This window comes from Gastrolobium bilobum, unplaced genomic scaffold (assembly GCF_033153095.1).
Source record: "Gastrolobium bilobum isolate Gb01-03AN ecotype WA unplaced genomic scaffold, APGP_CSIRO_Gbil_v1 utg1204, whole genome shotgun sequence".
Taxonomy (NCBI): Eukaryota; Viridiplantae; Streptophyta; class Magnoliopsida; order Fabales; family Fabaceae; genus Gastrolobium; species Gastrolobium bilobum.
In genome coordinates, this window is record NW_026895683.1 from 1 (window position 1) to 19672 (window position 19672).

The 19672-nt window shown below is 35.9% G+C and overlaps 2 protein-coding genes and 1 non-coding gene across 3 annotated transcripts; all 3 read left to right on the plus strand.

Annotated features, from left to right (window-relative positions):
• The first annotated feature begins 6 nt into the window (after nucleotides 1-6).
• LOC133289654 (increased DNA methylation 1-like) lies at nucleotides 7-1753 on the plus strand. The gene is made up of 2 exons (XM_061487646.1): nucleotides 7-44; nucleotides 338-1753. The coding sequence occupies exon 2, from the start codon at nucleotides 434-436 to the stop codon at nucleotides 1730-1732; it is 1299 nt and encodes a 432-aa protein (XP_061343630.1). The 5' UTR covers nucleotides 7-44; nucleotides 338-433; the 3' UTR covers nucleotides 1733-1753.
• Nucleotides 1754-17324: 15571 nt separating this feature from the next.
• LOC133289598 (uncharacterized protein At2g29880-like) lies at nucleotides 17325-18313 on the plus strand. The gene is made up of 2 exons (XM_061487585.1): nucleotides 17325-17633; nucleotides 17744-18313. The coding sequence occupies exons 1-2, from the start codon at nucleotides 17325-17327 to the stop codon at nucleotides 18311-18313; spliced, it is 879 nt and encodes a 292-aa protein (XP_061343569.1).
• Nucleotides 18314-19082: 769 nt separating this feature from the next.
• LOC133289662 (small nucleolar RNA snoR77) lies at nucleotides 19083-19204 on the plus strand. Its single transcript, XR_009748516.1, has one exon. It is a non-coding gene; the product is annotated as a small nucleolar RNA snoR77 (small nucleolar RNA).
• The last annotated feature ends 468 nt before the right edge of the window (nucleotides 19205-19672 follow it).

The following is a 19672-nucleotide window of genomic DNA, read 5'->3' on the forward strand; positions in this document are numbered from 1 at the left end:
ATGAGTGGACTCCGACAAAGACCCTCCAACCTTATGCAGTGCCGGTACAGTTTTCTTTAATTATCTCATTATACTTCCTTAAAGATTGCAAAAAGAAACAATCTATTAATTATATGATTTGCTGTTTCTTAATTTCCTTTTATAAATTCCTTTTAAATTTTGTTGTTCCTGGTAATAAATTTCCTTTCAACCAACGATTCATTAGTTTGTTGTTTCTTAATTTTGTTATAGTTATGATTTGCTGTCCTCAAATTTCAATTTTTTTGTAGATATTAATTATATTAAGTGTCACGCATTTTCAAAAAATCTAACCATTGCAATTTCATCTTCTGCACAGGAACAGAAGCAGCCAAGAAAATGCAAGAAAGCAAGGGTGCATCCAAGAAAATGCAAGAAAAGAAAGCAAGTGTCAGATGATGAATACTCTCAACCCATGAGTCTCGTAGGTGGTAAAAGAGCTGGTAAGGTCCTCCGATCGAGCGAAAGGGTAAGGAATGGGGATGAGGCACAAAGTTCTGGGAATCAACGAACAATCATCTCTTGGCTGATAGACAACAATGTGGTGCATTCAGAATCCAAGGTATTCTGTTACAGTAGAAATAATGTGGTGAAAAATGGGAGGCTATTGCATTGTGGAAGAATAGCTTGTGATTGTTGTGGTTCGGTTTTCTCCATCGCTAAATTTGAGGCTCATGCTGATTGTACAAAGCACAGACCATCTGCCAGTATCTTCTTGGAAGATGGAAGGTCACTGTTAGATTGCAAAAGAGAAGCACTGAGTTCGCAACAAAAAAAGAATGATGTTCTGATGCAGAGCGAAAGTGGTTATGAAGACAGGAACAACAACATTTGTTCCATTTGTAGTTATGGGGGTAATCTAATGCTATGTGACCGATGTCCATCCTCATTCCACCTTAGTTGTCTTGGTCTTGAGAAAGTTCCTGATGGTGATTGGTTCTGCCCCCCATGCTGCTGCAAAATCTGCAACCGACCTTCATGCATAGAAGATTGTGCAGATAATTATCCGGATAACTGTTTTCTCTTCTGTTATCAATGCGAGAGCAAATTTCACCTTGGATGCGCAAATAATAATAGCTTTTGCAGTGTTGATTGTGGGGATATATTTTCCAGTCTACAGAAAATGATAGGAAAACCAATTCCAGTGGGTGAGGATAACCTAACTTGGACATTGTTGAAGACCGTGAAAAGTGATAACTGTTGCGAAGATCTTGAGAGCTTAAGTCAAATTGAAAGCAAGCTGAGTATGGCTCTTAGTGTATTCCACGAGTGTTTTGATCCAATTATTGATGCTCTCACCGGAAGAAATATTATATCAGATGTTATTTTTAGTAGAAGTTCAGAACATAAGCGTTTGAACTTTCGTGGGTTCTACACTGTGATTATGGAGAGTAATGATCATGTGGTTTCTGCTGCAACCATAAGGATTTATGGTCAAAAGGTTGCAGAGATACCTTTTGTGGCCACTAGGAGGCAGTTTCGAAGACAAGGAATGTGTAGCATCTTGATGAATGAGCTTGAGAAGCAATTGTGTCACTTAGGAATTGAGAGGATGGTTTTGCCTTCCACTGATAGTGCGATAGAGACTTGGACAAACTCATTTGGCTTTGCAAGGATGACAGATTCTGACAAGTCTCAATTGCTTGATTATGCTTTTCTAGACTTCCATGACACCACTATGTGCCACAAACCATTGATGAAAACTTCAATGTAACATTTTGATAGGATGTAAAGAAATCACAACATATGCAGTTTTATCATAATTAGATTGCTTCATATTTTTCTTTCATTTGTATGAGAGTTGTAGCTAGATATCTCAATTGTGTTATCTCTCCATGCTGCGATACTGACTTGAAGGGAACATCTCCATTTCCTACTTAATCCTAGTGTGTAGCGTCATAACTGCAACTTGAATAGCATGTACTAGACAAAAGAAAATGCAGAGTAAGAGAGCAGTTCTAAACCAAGGATGGTTTTCGATTTATTATGGTTTTCGATTTTAATTATACCTCATTACTGTTAGATATTTAGTTATGTTGAATGTGTGTATTTCATTGGGTACGAAAATTATACTAACTATTGTTTGTTGAATAGTTTGTTCCCTATATGTGAGTACTTCATTGTATGTTTATTTAATTTAGATTGAATGCTTACCTAAGCCAAAGAACCTAGGCTGTTATGTTACTGCCATGTTGATTTGAATTTGCTGCCAGGGATCTTCTTTATAACCTTGGCGGTTTTACGAGGGATATTACAGTGTAATAAGGTTAAGACAATGCTTGTTTCTTTTGCAATGTGAATGGGAAGTTGTTATTACGACACTGTTTATTTAAAATACACATGAAAGATTGATTGGGCAATTGAATGTAGAAGTATTGTGGTTGACTTGATTGTGTATGCTGCAAGAATAAGGAATGAACCCCTTGGAGAACCAGCTTGGTGCCGCTGTTTGGAAAAGTGGGGCTGCCCACTTGTATTGAAAGTGCTTTATGGTGAACAATTGTGTTTATTGTGGTGATTGCTTGTTCGTATGGAAAATTTGTGTGCAATTGGTTGTTATGTGAATAAATTGCGAAGATATTTTCTTGCACTGTGTCTACTTTATCTTGGACTAACCTTGTGCAAGGAAAGGGAATAAGATTTTTGAAAGAATCCATATATTGCTATTCAAAAATACGGAATAAACTTGGGATTCTTCAGCTTACTTAGTTTTTTCACCCCTTTTTGGGTTACTATTTTAGGGGGCTTGATAGTATGGGATATACCCCAAGAGAAGAGAGTTGGTTTATGTACATCTGCCCCGAAATGGAGGATAGATCAAATGATTGTTTAATGGCTGATAGGCAGAGTTTTTACATGCATTTAGATGTTATGATTCTGTTATGGAGATATAATGTGGTTATGATTATATTTTGATATGTTATGTAGTGATGTATGTATATATCATACATGTCATGATCAATCATGGTGTTGTACCTAAAACAGTTTGGGAAAACTTGAATTAAGAGTATGTTACCTTATTAAATGTTCAAGTATTGGACAACATCTTGTAGGCTCAATTTTAGAAGGTATATTGGATAATGTTGCTTGAAAAATTAAATGCTTGTGGTTGTTTGAGACAATGGCTTCTTTCAGAAACGATGTATTTGTGATGAAGTGAAGTAAGCTTGAAACTTGCATAAGTTTCCAAAATTGTTACCTATGTGATGGGTTGCTCTGTGTGTTGGTTAAATAAATTTAATATACACCATAAATTGCTATTTTTCCATTTGGGATATCATAATGTGAATGCATGTACTATTATTGATTCGGTTAAAGTACCATCTAGTTTGCTTTTGCATATTTAAGCAATGAATATGTGAGTGAGGAAGTATTTTTGCTGTATTTTTGGCTTATGTGGGTATTCGATTGCTTATGGATTCAAAGATATTGGATATTGTATAATATGTATTTAGATACTTTGTGTTATATATCTGGATACCACATTGGAAGAAAATATTTAGATAAACAAGATAACTCATCTTGTATTTCAGATCTTTTTCTTTCCTAATCAGAATAGTCTAACGTTCCCCTTTTATAGTTAGAAGTTTAAACTTGTATATTTGTTTGAAATGTTTGCTGTATTTAAATCCTATTTGTTTGAAATGTTTGCTGTATCAATAGTTTAAATCCTATTTCACAAATATAAGGGTCCATTTGATTTGTTTAAACATAATACAATGGAAAGCAGAAAACTTTTTGTCCAACATTTTAAGGAGATAATTTTATTTTTGACATATATATAAAAATATTAAAAATTATATTTATTTTTTTCGTTTTTCTTTCTTTTACATGGCCCACATGAAATTTCCACGTATATATCTATAAGATAAAATTATCTTGTAATGTTAATCCCTAAACATTACGGGACAAAACAAAATTAAGGGCACTGCACAAAATAAAAAATATTTTTTCCTTGCCAAACCATGGGATACTTTTCGTCCCAAAAATCAAAATCACCCTCTCCACCCAACAACTCTCTCAATCCGGCATGCCTCTAGAGCTGGCAAATTGGAGAGCTCGCCTCGCCCCATCTCATCTTATCCCACCATCAATTCGTAAAAAAATGAGCCAGTTCATTCGGCCACGCTTTTGAAATTAGACTGAAAAACTGCCCGTCCCATTTGGCGGATTGGATGGGTTGGCCTGCCAGCCCGAGCCAATTTTATACTGACCTGCCTCGGTCCTCCTATGCCTGCCATCAACCCGCCAAAAAATAAGTCGGCCCCGCCTTGCTCTTCTTTTGAGATGGATTGAAAAACTTAGCCGCCCTACCCCATTTAGCAGGCAGTGTGGGTTGGCCTACCGAGCCGAGCCCGTTTTGCTCTAATGCCATCCCTTTTTTCTGGGCTCTTGCAACGCTGCATACTATGTAACACCGATATCGACACGGGATACATGATACGATACGACACGACACTCCGACACGTTAATTCTAAAAAATATTAGATTTCGACACGTTAGGACACGTTTTGATATTGAATAATATTTTTGATTTATGTTGCGTATATTATATTTCATATTCAATAATTTAACAAAAAAGAAGAAGCTAAACTTATAATACCCATTAATTTTGCAAAGAAACATAAGATATCGCAAATATTTATATTAAATTCAATAAAATGGTAATAGTAATTTAAAGAATCTAATAGTTAGAATTAAAAATGCAACGCAACGCAACTTTTGAATCCTTTTTTAGGTTTCTACAACACACGTTGAAGTGTCGTGGAGTGTCGAACTCGACACGTCGGGATTTTTTCCAAAAATCAAAATCACCCTCTCCTCCCAACACCTCTCTCAAACCAGCATGCCATCTAGAGCTGGCAAACTGGACAACTCGCCCTGCCCCACCCCACTATCAACCCGCCAAAAAATGAGCTAGTCCATCCGAATTGGGTTGAAAAACTTGGTCCGTAAGCCCGAACCTATTTTAAAATATTTAATTTAGGGGTTCATTTTTTCTAAAGTTATTTTAGATAATTTTGTCTAATATTTCCCAATGCAACGTCATTTTAGGACAGAAATTACGGTGTATTTATAATTTTAATTTATTTTAAGTTTATAATAGTCTTTATCATTTTAATTTTTTAACCATAAAATGTCATTACGACGAATATTAGACAAAATTGTCTATAGTAATATTAGATATTTTTTCCCTTAATTTAATTATGACTTGTGATATTTTTACAAAATTTAAAAATAAAAATAATTGATTAGAAATTAAATTTGTTAAATATCATAATAAATGAAAAACACTTGATTGAAAAGATGTTATATTGTTAAAATTTATTTTCTTGGCAAAAACTACATACCTCTATCATAATATATTACACATTCAAAATAAATATTTTATTTATGGGAAATGTTATACGTATTATGTATTTTTTTATTATTAAATTTTAACCGTTAATTTTTGTCAATTTATTGGTTGTAATTTATTATAAATTAATAATTAATTAATAAGTATGACTCCATAAATTACAACCGTTAGATTGACGAAAATCATCGATTAAGATTTGATAGTAATAGATAATAAGAAAAATACGTAATAAGTATAACCTCTTTCTCTTTATTTATAATCATTTGAAAAATATAAAATTTAATTAAAAAGTATTAACACGATTAAAGAGTTATAAATAAAATTAAAGTGCCCAAATAATAAATAAAATTAAATAATATATTATATTCTTAAGGATTAATATGTCTATAACCAAATTTTTCAAAAATGAATTTAAGGTTTTTTTTTTGGTAATCTGAATTTAGGGGACTTACTCTTTTTTTAAAACTGTAAAGAAAAACTTATTATAATCTTCTTCTTCTTATTTTATTTTTTTTTAATCTCCTCATTCAAATGCATTCTAGCTTATTTAACCTAAAAAAAAATGTTTCACAATTTCGTTTCTTTGTTTTAATAGATTTTTTTAGTTTTTTAAAGTCATGATCTTGGTGGGGAAAGCCTCTCATAAGAATTAATGTTTTTATAATATAAAAAATAATTTAATCTCTTATGCATATAAAAATGTATGTATCTATGAAAAAAAAAAAAAAACAGCAAGAACATACCTCCATACATGTGTAGTGTTATCTCCTGTTAAATGTGAAATTAATCCCATAGTTAAGGGTGCTAAACGAGCCAGGGGCCTTGCAGGGGCTTTTGGCTCGACTCGTGAAGGTCTGCCTGAGCTTTTATGTCTAAAATTGATTGTTAGAAGCAGGCTAGGACTTGTATAAAAGCTCGTTTAATAAAAAGGTCTCAGGCTCCAATTTAAAAGCTCGGTCTTGGAGCCTCTCAGGCTGGCCTAATATATTAATTTTTATTTTTATTTTATACTCTTTTATACTACTTGTGATAGCTCTCTCTCATCAATCCATTTCATTCCATTTTATTAATTAAACAAACTTTTTGAATGATTTTGTTTTATATTATGCTTTTTGGATATACATTAAATTTACGAATATTTATGAAATTACTAGTATTGTTGACTGTATATTTTGTTTGGATAAATTTTTGTTGTCTTGTTTTGTTTTAAACAGGCTAAATCAGGCTTTAGTTTTTTGTAAATAAGACAGGCCGCAGGCTGAAATTATATTCATAACAGGTAACAGGCTTGGTCAGGCTGACACATTTAAACACAGGCTTAGCCTTTTAAGACTAAAGCTCGGTTCGGCTCGGCCCGTTAACATCCCTACCCACAGTGAGTATAACAGACAGACACTTAACGAGGGCAAAAAAATTAAAATAATGATTTTTAATTAAATAATTACGCATTTATTGCAGTTTTGGGAAAAATTACGGATCTATTGCACACTGTGACGCCTCTTTTGGGCGTCATGTGACGCCCCATTGAGGCGTCTCACCCTAAGCGGAAGACGCCCAAATGGGGCGTCTCTCATGAGGTGTTGACACGTGTCACTTTTTTTTCCAAAAAAAAAAATTAATTTAATCATAAAACTTCTAAAGGCCATAACTTTTGACTCGAGGATCCAAATCAGGTAATTCTTGTTTTGATTCCACATAAATTTTCTAGATTTACGCAATGACATCTTATTTGACATATTTTATTTCTCACAAACACAATTTTAATTTTCAAGAATGGTATTATAAGAGCGGTTAAACCCAGAAGCCTCTGAGTTCTGGATTTGTGATTTAATAAAAAATAAATAAATAAAATTTTGATTTGTGATTTAAATTTTTTTTATTATAACAAAAATTTGGTTTGTGATTTAAATTCAAAATAAAAATAAAAATTGTTATTAATAAGGAAAACAAAATAAAGATTTGATTTGTGATTTAAACTAAAAAATCAATTTGAAAAAAATCTGTAGAAATAAAGGAAATAATTAAATAAATATTCTAAATTTCTAAGGAAGAAGGATATTATTTTTAAAATTAATGATTAATGCTATAAGCTTCTGGGTTATTATTCGTGGTCTGAAATTAATGATGGTTAATGAATTTTTTTCAATAATAAAATTACCTAAATTAGGCGTGATTGCCTCTTGATTGAAACTCAATTTAGACGTGATTGGTGATGTGTTAGGTTTTGACACGTGTTGACACGTGTCACATTTTTAAACTCATAAGCCTATGAGTTTTGCGTTTGTGATTTAATGCAAAAAATAAATCAAGATTTGATGTGTGATTTAAATTAAAAAAATATTTTTTTTTATTTTTATTATAAAAAAAATTTGGTTTGTGATTTAAATTTTATTAATAAGGAAAAAAAATAAAGATTTGATTTGTGATTTAAACTCAAAAATCAATTTGAAAAATCTATTTTAATAAAGGAAATAATTAAATAAATATTCTAAATATCTAAGAAAAAAGGATTACCTAATTTAAATTTAAATTATGTTGGTGAGAAATAAAATATATCAAATAATATGTCATTGCGTAGATTTCAAAAAGTTATGTGAAATCAAAAAAAAAATTACCTGATTTGGATACTCGAGTCAAAAGTTTTATGATTAAATTAATTAATTTTTTTTTTTTAAAAAGTGACACGTGTCAACACCTTACGGTTGGGCGTCTCCCCCTTAGGGTGAGACGCCTCAATGGGGCGTCACATGTGACGCATAAAAGAGGCGTCACAGTGTGCAATAGATCCGTAATTTTTCCCAAAACTGCAATAAATGCGTAATTATTTAAGAGGATGAATATTCTCACTACTAAAATTTTTCACTACCAACTTACTACCTATCTAATCACTATTAGATTAACATTTTCTCTCTCTTCAAAAACTTTTTAACATTCTCTCTTTGATCCAATGGTGATGTGATGAGTAGTAAGTTAGTAGTAAGAATTTTTGGTAGTTATAATATCCTTAATCATTATTTAATTAAAAAACATTATTTTAATTTTTTTTGTCACTTAACGGGTGTTCTTTTTTTTTTTTTTTGGTATAAATGGAGGGCCTAGCCCAGCACAACTACAAAGACAGATGATGCATGTTAGAGTTCACATGCTCTAACATCAAGTTCACACTGAAAGTATTCCACACATCCACTATACTACCAGGGGGTGAAGCAAACATTCTTGCCTCATCATCCCTGTAATACAAACCTGACTTGGCTAAAAGATCAGCTACACCATTACAATCTCTAGATAAAAAATCAACCTGGACATGCTTGAAAGCAACAACACTTTTCCTGATTTCACCTAACAAGGAAGAGAACCTGTATGCTTCAGATTCCTCCCTAAGGCACAATATTGCTTCTTGGCAATCACTTCCCATCCAAACATTGGATAGCTTTAAATCTGCTGCCAGCTTCAAACCATGAAGAATGCCTATTAGCTCAGCTTCCAAAGGAGAAGATTTTCCTATAGTGTAGGAGAAACCACGAAGCCAGTCACCACTAGTTGAGCAGGCAAAACCACCACAAGCACTTTTCTGATTAGCTAGGCAAACAACCCCATCTACAAAAATTTTCACCTTGCTATTATAAGCATGCTGCCCAGTCCCACTCAGAGTTACAGAATGATTACAATCAACAGCAGCAGGTTCCACTCTTTTACTCATCTTCATCTCCTTCAAATAGCAAAGAATCCTATAAACTGGATCTTGAGGTCTAACAAACAGAACCTCATGGATGGAAGCATTCCTCCACTGCCAAATGGACCAGCAAGTAACAACAAAAATTTCAGACCATGATTGCCAAAGATGAGAAGAGAAGCTTGTGCCTAAATTCAACCTGAACCACTCCAGATCATCAGTTTGAAGGAATGTCCTAGGGATATTGCCCTTAAACCAGATCTCCCAAATTCTTCTAGCAACCGGGCAATCTCTCAGCACATGCATCAAGGTTTCATGCCCCACCACGCAAGTTGGGCAATGAATCTCTCCCCCACTCCATAACCCAGTAATACTCCTCACAGGCAGTTTGTTGAGGCAGGCTATCCAAAGAAACACAGCCATCCGAAATGGACCTCTCCAATGCCAAACAGCAACCCAAATTTTATCCTTAGCACAATTAGAATTCAAGAGCATGCAGTATGCATTCCTCACCAATGATTTTCCCGAGGCAAGGTTTCTCCATTTAAGCCAGTCTTCAGAGCAATTACTATCAGGAATAATCATCTTCCTCAACTTGCTGCAAGCTGACATGTCCATAAACTTACTCAAATAATTCCAGTCCCATTCTCCAACATTATAATCAACTACCTCACTCACCGTGAGCTTAAGGTCAGATTTTGGAGGTTTGGATAAAGCTTTCTCCAACCAAGTCTCCTGCCAGCCACCCCACAAATCTGTCCAAAACAGAATTGATCTACCATTCCCAACAATCCATTCCAGATTCTGACCAATCTTGCCACGAGCTGAGACAATGTTTTTCCAAAGAACTGAATCACTGTTCTTTGCTATTAATCCTCGGTTAGGATCCATCTTCCTCCCATACTTCCCTAGCAAAACTTGAGCCCAAAGACTGTTCTTCTCATCAATAATTTTCCAAGCTAGTTTATGCATAAAAGCCTCATTTTGAGTCCTCAAATTGGTAATTCCCAACCCTCCACACTCCTTTGGTTGACACATCTTTTCCCAAGCTACATAATGAGCTTTTCTTTTGTTCTCCTCATCACCCCATATAAAATTCCTTTGCATTTTTTCAACAGCATTGCACACATGAACTGGGATTATATTGTTTTGCATATGGTAACTAGGAATGGCAGAAATGACACTCTTAGCTAATGTAATCCTCCCAGCCATTGATAGACACTTGGATTTCCAGCCTTGCAATCTTGCCTGAACTCTAGCAATGACATCAGCATAGTGATCCCTATTTATTCTGCCATGCCTCATAAAAGCTCCTAAATATCTGCCTAAGTTCTTAACCACCTTGGACCCACTACCATCAGCAATGGACTGCACAGTTTCCTGATCAGAATTTTTGGAGAAGTATATACATGATTTCTCAAAACTAACACACTGACCAGACATCTTGGAGAACTTGTCTAAGCAGGAAGTTATACAATTAAGCTGGCATAAAGATGCTTCTGCAAACAAGATAATATCATCAGCAAATAAAATATGAGATATGTGTGGCCCAGACCTTCCAGCTCTAAAAGGAATCCAAGCTTTACTCTCCACTTCATCCAAAATCAAGTGAGATAATTTTTCCATGCAAAGAACAAAGATATAGGGGGAAAGAGGGTGTCCTTGTCTAATACCCCTCTGAGCACAGAAGCTGGGGGTTCTAGACCCATTCCAAAGCACCTCCAAAACAGGGCTAGTTACACAGCCCATGATAACATCCACTAGAGATCTAGGAAACTTCAACTCCTCCAAGACTGCTCTAATAAAGTTCCAACTCAGCTTGTCATATGCCTTTTCTAAATCAATTTTAATAGAAAAGAAACCCTTTCTCCCTTTCAACCTATGCATAGAGTGGATCAGTTCCTGGACAACGATTATATTGTCCTGGATGTTCCTTTTAGGCACAAAACTTGCTTGATTTGGGGATACCAGCTCCTCAAGCAAAGGTTTCACTCTATTAGCTAGTATTTTGCTAAAACCCTTGTAGATGGAATTACAAAGAGCTATAGGCCGAAACTGCTTCATCAAACAAGGTCTCTCAACCTTAGGGATTAAAACTAACAGAGTTTGGTTTATCTCACAGATCTGGTTCGGGTACAACAAATAATGCTGCATACTGTTAAAGACTTGGTCTTTGAGCAACTCCCAATTCCTCTGAAAGAAAAAAGCTGGATACCCATCCACACCTGGAGCCTTCAAAGGAGGCATTTGGAAAAAAGCCTTTCTCACTTCCTCTACAGTTAACAATGAGTCTAAACTATCAAGTTGATCCACCTTTAGCCCCGACCAAGAATTATTAGTTTGAAACCAGCAAGCTTCCCCAGCCTCATCCTTAAAAAGCTTTAAGAAAAACCCCCTAGCAAGGTTAATTAAGCACTCCTCATCAGTCACCCAATTGCCTTTATCATCCTGAAGCTTGAGGATTTTGTTTCTTTTTCTGCGAATAATTGTACTAGTGTGATAAAATCTTGTGTTCCTATCACCATCTCTTAACCACTCACCCCTAGACTTTTGAAACCAGATTTGCTCTTCTTGATCAAGAATAACATTAAGCTCCTTAATCAAAACAGCCTCCAACTTCTCTAACTGCAAGCTCATACCAGAACTGATCCTTTTTTGTATCCCCTCTAATCTGGCAATGATTCTGTTTTTTTCTAAAATGAGTGAATCCAAAAACCTTTTTATTCCAGTCCTTTAGCAATGGAACAAGAGACTTCAAATTATCTAGCAAACCAGAAGAGGGAACCCAACTGGCTTTCAGAAAAGGAGAGAATCTGGTATCATTTTGCCAAACATTTAAGTATCTAAAAGGTCTTTCCCTCCAGCAAAATTCCTCTCCCACCATTCTGACCAAAATTGGACTATGATCCGAGAACAACCTAGGCAAAGTAAGGACATCAGCCTCTTCAAAGGCAGCCCTCCAAGCCTCATTCCCAATAGCCCTATCAAGCCTTTTATAAACCCTCTCAAGATGGAGGAATTTAGGGCCTTTCCAAGTGAATCTGTTGCCTCCACCCCCCAAATCCATAACCCCACACTCATTGAGCACCCCAGCAAATTGAATGCACCTGCTACCATCTACAGGACCCCCTCCTTTTTTTTTTCCGAAGACATAGCTATCTCATTGAAATCACCAGACAGCATCCAAGGCTCATCCGAATTTCTGCCAAGGTCTTTTAATTCCTCCCATAGAACCTGTCGTATATTGAAGTGAGGACTAGCATACACTGTTGTCCAGTAAAAGCCTTTCAAGCCAGGAAACTCCACCCAAACATGAATATATTGGTCATGTTTAGAGATGAGAGAGATCTTAACATCTCTATTATTCCACACCAGCCATATACCACCAGCAAAACCATTTGCTTCAACAACTATAGAATTAGAGAAACCCAAACTTCTAATTATTTTATTAGCTTTAGCACCACTAACTCTAGGTTCAAGTATAGCAGCCACACCTACACTATGCTTTCTATAGAATCTAGTAAAAGTACTCTTGAACTGTTTTTTGCAGCCCCCCTACAATTCCAAGTTAAAACATTCATGATTAAGATTGATTTAGTTGCAAGTTTTCTAAGTACTTGCTACTTAACTCTTGGTTAACAAAACATAACCCACTATTACCAGAAATCTCCTGATCACAAACAAGACTGCCATCAACATTCATAGAGGACAAAACAGAAACACCTGAGGTTTTATCAACTTCTATACCTGATTGGATGCCTTCCTCCTTGACTTCCTTAAGCTGGTCATGGTCAAAAGGATCCGGATCTTTCATAATTTCTTCAAAGATCACCTTTTCTTCTGTTATAAGACTAGCATTACTCTCCTCCAATGAAGTTTCAACTGCCATCATCAAATCTCCCCACATCAGTCCTTTACCCAACCCCTCATTAGTCGGCCTTTGCACAGGTGTAGGTACCTGCCCTACCAAATTACTGGCAATGGAATTATCAGTAGGAGACAGGATAGCAACACCCTTGCCATTACTACTAGTTTTCTTGGGGTTGTGTTTTCTGGTAGTCAACACAGGATTTTTAGCTCCTGTAAATTTCCTAGGATGGCTTGATGCAGCAGCCGCGAAGCTCATCCCCCCAGTTTCTGACTTGGTGGCACTTTTCAAATCCTCATTCTCCTTAGACATATTACCCTTCCTACTAGCTGCCATGCCTTGATGACTTGATGTCACTTTCGCAGACTGAACCTCATGAGACTTCATATCAGTCTTAGCAGCAACCTCCACTTCCTTAGTGTTACTCTTATTGGAAATGTATTCTCCAAATTTCCTACCAACAGTTGGTTCCTTTTTCTGATAGTTCTGCTGAAATCTTTTTCTTCTCTGGACCACCATCCAAGGACCTACTCCTTGAGTACACTGGCCTCCAACTGGTTTCTCAGGGACCCCCTCTTCCTTCTTGGTATAAACAGGTTTGGCATAGTCAGGGCATGAATCTGCATTATGTCCGTATTTCCCACATCGAAGGCATATTAGAAACAGTCCTTCATACTCCACTGTTTTCCTACATCCATCAAGAATGTATTCTCCTCTCAACAGCCTAGACAAATCCACCTCTATACAGACTCTAGCAAACCTGGCCCTGTCACCAGTTGATGTCGTTCTATCCACCTTAAGTACCTTTCCTATTACAGTGCCCAGTTGGCTGAGGAATGGATACTCGCAGTACTCCTGAGGTACACCAGGAAGCCTCACCCATGCAGCTACCTTATGTATGTTTGCCTTGTCCGGGTCAAAACACGGTTCCCACTTTCTAGTGGCAAGGTAGTGTCCCAAAATAATCCATGGACCACCAGTAATGGCCAGATTAAGATCTTCCAGCGAGCTAAATCTTACTGAAAAAAACTCGTTACCTAAGTCAGCCACAGTGATGCTACCGGATTTAGCCCAAAAGGATTCTAGCTTCTTCTTCATGAAGCCCACTCCTATTTTCTTCCCCAGCAACTTGACTATAAGAGCATTTCTCCAACGCTGACGCATCCTCAACCTTGCTTCCCTATTGCTTTTAATTTCCACGGAACCGTCTTCCCTGAAGATCGTCTGAAAGCCCCATTCGGAAATTTCACCCAAGCTTGGGTCCAAGGGTTCCAGATCTACGTCCTCTTCGCCAGCCAACCAAGGAATAGATTCCCCAGCCACACCATTTTCCGTTCCAGTGACATCAGCAAAAGACCTTTGTTTAGCTATCATCGGAGAACCAGCTTGGAACTCCTTCACCACATCCCTCATCCGAACCTCAGCCACAATTTCTTCCCCGTTCTTAGTTCTCTTAGTACTCTTCCTCTCCATACGCAAAGACTCAACACAATCATCAGGATCTTCCTCCATCGCAAACCCTCACAGAAAAGAGAAATCAGAAACCCTAGCACAACAGAAATTTTCGCGCGCGTGAGATAACGCGCCTCAAAATAACTTTTTTTAGAATCCAATCCAAACACAACGGGTGTTCTTTTAGTTTCGATCTAAAACTTTTCTATAACACAGAGAACACCAGTTTTCAAATTCTTCCCCTTTGCGGGTTTCAAATTCTTCCTCTTATGGTGCGTTGTTTTCTGCTGCTTTCCCATTTTGTTGAATTTTGTGCATGTTGCTGATGATGGGGCTTCTTGAGCTTGTGTAATATTTAAATGTTTCTGATAACTGCAAACGTTCTCGCTCTGTTTGATTTAACAATATATTCAAATGCTCTTTCCTACATTCTTAAATCTTGACTTTAGGTGGAATTGTTTTTAAAATGAATAAATAAGTACATAATACTGATGGTGGGGAATAAAGTAGGAACGATTGATTTGTATTAAGACGGAATAAAGGACACTTATTTGCATTTGGGTTGGGAGAGTAGAAGTTAGAAGTTGTGCGATTAATTTTTTCTTATTTTACTCTTTCTAGTTTATTTGTTTGTTTTTCCCCAAAGGAGGAGGGTTAGTGTTAGGTTGTTTTTCATGTAGATACTAAGAAAATAATTATTTTTATGAAATGAACCCGTTTTATTATTTGTTAGGGCATACCTTTCTTAGTAATGCATTGCGACAAAGCTTGGCTACAGCGAAAAATTTGCTCTGCTCCTTGTCTTAAAGCAAGGCACCACATCAGTATCCAGATATGGTGAATAGTGAGCTAGTATTCTCACATTTTTATGAGCGAGCGTTGTGGGCAAGAAATGCCAAGGGTAAGTTGGCATTTCTTGCTTGCAAGAAATTATTATGGTGAATATGTTATTGGGAAGCTGGAATATCGGGTAAGCTGAGGGAGATGTTTTTGTTAGAAGCAGAGTGAATATCGCTTGCAAGAGACTAAGTGTAGCAGAAAAGGCTAAAGAAATGGAAGGCACCAGATTCAAGCTGTGTTCCATAGGTACCAGTAAGAGTAAAACTAGAGTTAGGATCATGATTGATAGAAGTTTGAGTAAAGTTGTTGATATCATAGGAAAAGGGGACAAGACTATTTTGGTTAAGCTTATTATGAGTGATTTAATTTTGAATATCCTTAGTATGTATGCTCCCCAAGTTGGACTGCAAGTATTTGATAAGAATCGATTTTGAGACGATTGGAGAAGGTTTTAAAGGGGATACCACACGAGGAGAAGATTCTCATATGAGGAGATCTAACTGGAAATATTAGACAAAATAATGGAGGTTTTGACAGAGTTCGTGTACGTTTTGGCTATGGAACTAGAAATGAGTTTGGCAAAGATATCTTCACGTTTCCCTAGCTTATGATTTGATGTTGGTGAGCACCTTCTTTGGGAAAAGAGAGTCACATCTAATCACTTTTGGAAGCGGTTAGATTTTTAGCTAGATTGATTTCTTTCTTGCTATAAGAGAGGAAAGAGCCTTGTACGTAAAATGCAAAGTCTACCCTGGAGAATGCGTAGCCATGCCACATAAGTTGGTGGTTTTAGAGGTTCAGTTAAACAAAGTACAAAAAATGTGAAAAAATGCTCAGAATCCAAGACGAAGATGGTGCAAGTTAAAGGAGGAGAAATGTAGTTCAAGGAAAAAATGTTTCAAGAAGAACCATGACAATTAGATGGACAAGCAAATGCGATGTGGAACGAGATGTCTATTTATATTCAAATTGTGGCAAGAGGGGTGTTAGGGGATAGTAAATGAACAAACATCAAACAAAGGAAACTTGGTAGTGGAATGAAGAGGTACAAGAGGCAATTAAATTGAAGAAGTTCTAATGTTTGCATAAATGTCGTAATGATGAAATTTTGCAAAAGTTTAGATTAGCTAAAAAAATGCCAAGAAAGCAGTGCAAGAGGCTAGATGCAAGGTATTTTCCGATTTGTACAAAAAACTTGGTAGCGAAGAAGGTGAAAAAGGTATATAAGGATGGATAAGATAAGAAATGAAGATATTTACCAAAAGGTTGGAGTAGTACAAATGGTTGAAAGGATGAGAGAACATAGATTAAGGTTGTTTGTGCATATTATTCGAAGACCCCTATAGCCTCTTGTAAGAACCAAACCAAGAGTATGGCACGAAGAGAGGAAGAGTTCACAAACTTACTTGGTAGAAATAGTGTACAAGACGTAGTCAAGTGTGAAATATATATCGACGTACGATTTGTCTTAGGACGGATTGAAGAAAATCTATTAGCATTATGAAGGAGTAGACCTGTTATGTCCTATGGTTCAAGACGACCCTTTTAAATCCTTTTTCCCTATGTTTATTTATATATTTACTTATTTTTCTCTCTTATTTTTTATTTATTTATTTATTTATTGTTTTACTCTGTTCTTGCTTTTATATGGATTTATTGACTTCCGACTTCCATTAGTTTGCGATAAATGTGACACTATTGTCTTTGTATTAAAGGTGGGGAATGATTGATTAGGTGAGAATGGAATTAGTGATTATGAAATGCATATGTGCTTATTTTGTAAAACAGTCTACTAATAAGAAGCAAATTATGCAGTTTTAGGAAAAGTGTCATTCACTTTAGAAAAAAATGTGATTGAGAAACATTGTAGACTGGCATAATTACAAAATATATTGATTAAATAAATGCATACTTTATTTCAATTTTATTGATATAAATATGTGAGTTACTTGTTTGGCATGCAAAAGCTTATATGATTATTGGGTTAGTGGTAGCATACTTAAGATTCCGGTCCTCACAAATTCTGATTAGTTGAACTTATGATCAAGTTAAACTTTTTGAATGGGATTGTAGTTCTGTATTAGAGTATTTATTAGGGTGATTATTTTTTATAGATGGCAAGTCCTGGCATCTGGAGTCCTGGTAGATGGAGTCCTGAAGTGGAAAAGGTTTTTATCAAAGTTCTAGCTGATCATGTTAATAAAGGAGGGATTCATGATAACTTTGTATGGAAACTGATTTTGGATGAATTAAATATGAAAACTAGACGAAGTTTCTCACTGATACAAATCAAGCTAAAGTTTCATTGGTTAAGGATCAAGTATCATGCTTTTTCTGAACTCCTCCTTACCACTGGCTTTAGTTGGAATGTGGAAACTAACACTCTAACTGCTGAGGATTCTGTATGGCAAAGTTACATACAGGTATATCTTATTAGTTCTTATATTGAACGTGAGAATAGTTGGATATGATATTTACTTGCATATGGTAATGGATGATTATTAGCAAATTGTTCTTATCCTTGTTCCTGTAGAAACACCCTGAAGCTGCACCCTTTCGTAAATGGGGCTTCGAGCATTTTAAACTAATGGCTAATGTCTTTAATACAAGCACAACAACTGGTTTGCTGCATCATGCCTCTACCATAGATCTTCCAAACTCAGATGAAGAGCAGCTTGATAATGAATGTGTCAATGATAGAGTGCATGTAGATGTTGAGGATGAAGCTGTAACTACACATGCTGTTGAGCATACTACTTGTGGTGGGAAGAGAACCACTACTATGGCGGAATGCAAACCAGAAAAAGTGTTCAAGTCTACCCCAATGGGTGATGCTTTGCAAGCACAAGCAGATGCGTCTAAAGCAAGATTGGAGGCTTCACTTGCAAATGAAGGATATAAGTCCAAGAGTGTTGAGGCAACTAGTTCTGTTACGTCAGTTGATTGTTCTGTTGACTATTGTGTTGACGCATTAAATGAAATGGAAAATGTTAGTGATGATGCATATATAAAAGCCTTAGAGAAATTTACTAGCCATGAGTGGAGAAGGATGTTTCTGAAAATGCCTATAGAGAGGAAAAAAGCATGGGTAGAAAGGCTCTAATAGTGTTCTCCTTATTTTTTATTTTTTTCCGACCTTTGATCTTTGTAAGCTTCTTGTTACTTTCTGTTTTGGAATTATAATTTTCATTGCTGAAATCAAAGATAGTAGCACTGGGTTTGTTAGATTTCTTCGTGTGTTTCATAATGCTTTTTATAATTTCTTGATCCCATTCGCAATATATCAGCTTGATTATGTTATGACTTATGCCAGTCTTTCCTTTAGCAAGGGAACTTCGGAGGAGCATCGGAGCTACAATTTTGATTCTGCAATCAATGTAAGAAATCTGGTAGTTCCAAAGAGTGCATGTATGTTTTCATGCTGTTCTTTTTGAGTTGGAAAAATTTAGTTCTGTGCATTTTGTTGTCCATTGATTTTGTTTAGCAAAAGGCGTTCTGAGAATCCTTTCCTTTATAGCATATTTTAATGCTTTGTGAGTGCAAACTGAATCCGATGTGGTAAATATCTGTTTAGTTTTTCGTTCCCTATGAATTGCCTTGAAAGTTTGTTCTTCTTTGCTTAACCTAGTTTGCAATGTATCAAGATTTATAGGTGCCGTTGGAATGATGGAAGTTTATGCATTCAAATGGAGTTGTTCTTGTTTTGATTCTTGCTCCATGGTGTTGTCATTGTAATACTCTAACTCCTACATGAGAATTTGACTAAAATGAAAGGGAAATGCTTTTTTGCACCCAAGATTGTGTTCAGAAGTCTGAGCTGCAAAAGAAGTGTACAAAGTAAAAGTAGAGCATAAAGAGGTCTGCAAATTGAATGGCTTCCTTGCCACAATTGATTAGTTGGCAAGGTGTTGAACTGCTCATAAATTAAATGCATTTGCAGTTCACAGTTGCCGAGATTCTCTTCTGAAGCTGGTCCAGTAAGCTATTGCACATTTTTTGTTGTCAGATTCCCTCCCTATAATCTATTGTTAGAGATTTCAATACTTTCCTTTCCCAGTTGCAAAGTCAACAAACTATTGGTAAGGGAAGGAAATGAATGATATGAATAAGACAAGTTAAAACCCAAAGAGAATAAAAAAAATAATGGCAAATGTAACTCCAGCAAGTAAAGAGAAATCACAGACTTTAAAATGCATTTTTTTTTTCAGCAAACCTACCGTTTGGATGAGTAGGTTTTCCTAAGCATCATGCTCCTTATCGTCTTGCACTAGCTTATTGGCTTGGGAAACAAGAAATGAAGAATAAAAAGTTTGAGGTTTAAGACTTTAGAAGATGGATAAAATGTAGGTCCAGCAACTTTGACAAGGCTAGCAAATGTCAATGAGAGTGTAGAAACTTTGAGATTTTCAAAATCTAATCCCAAATTGAAGAACACTTTGATGATAAACCATAAAGTGGTAGG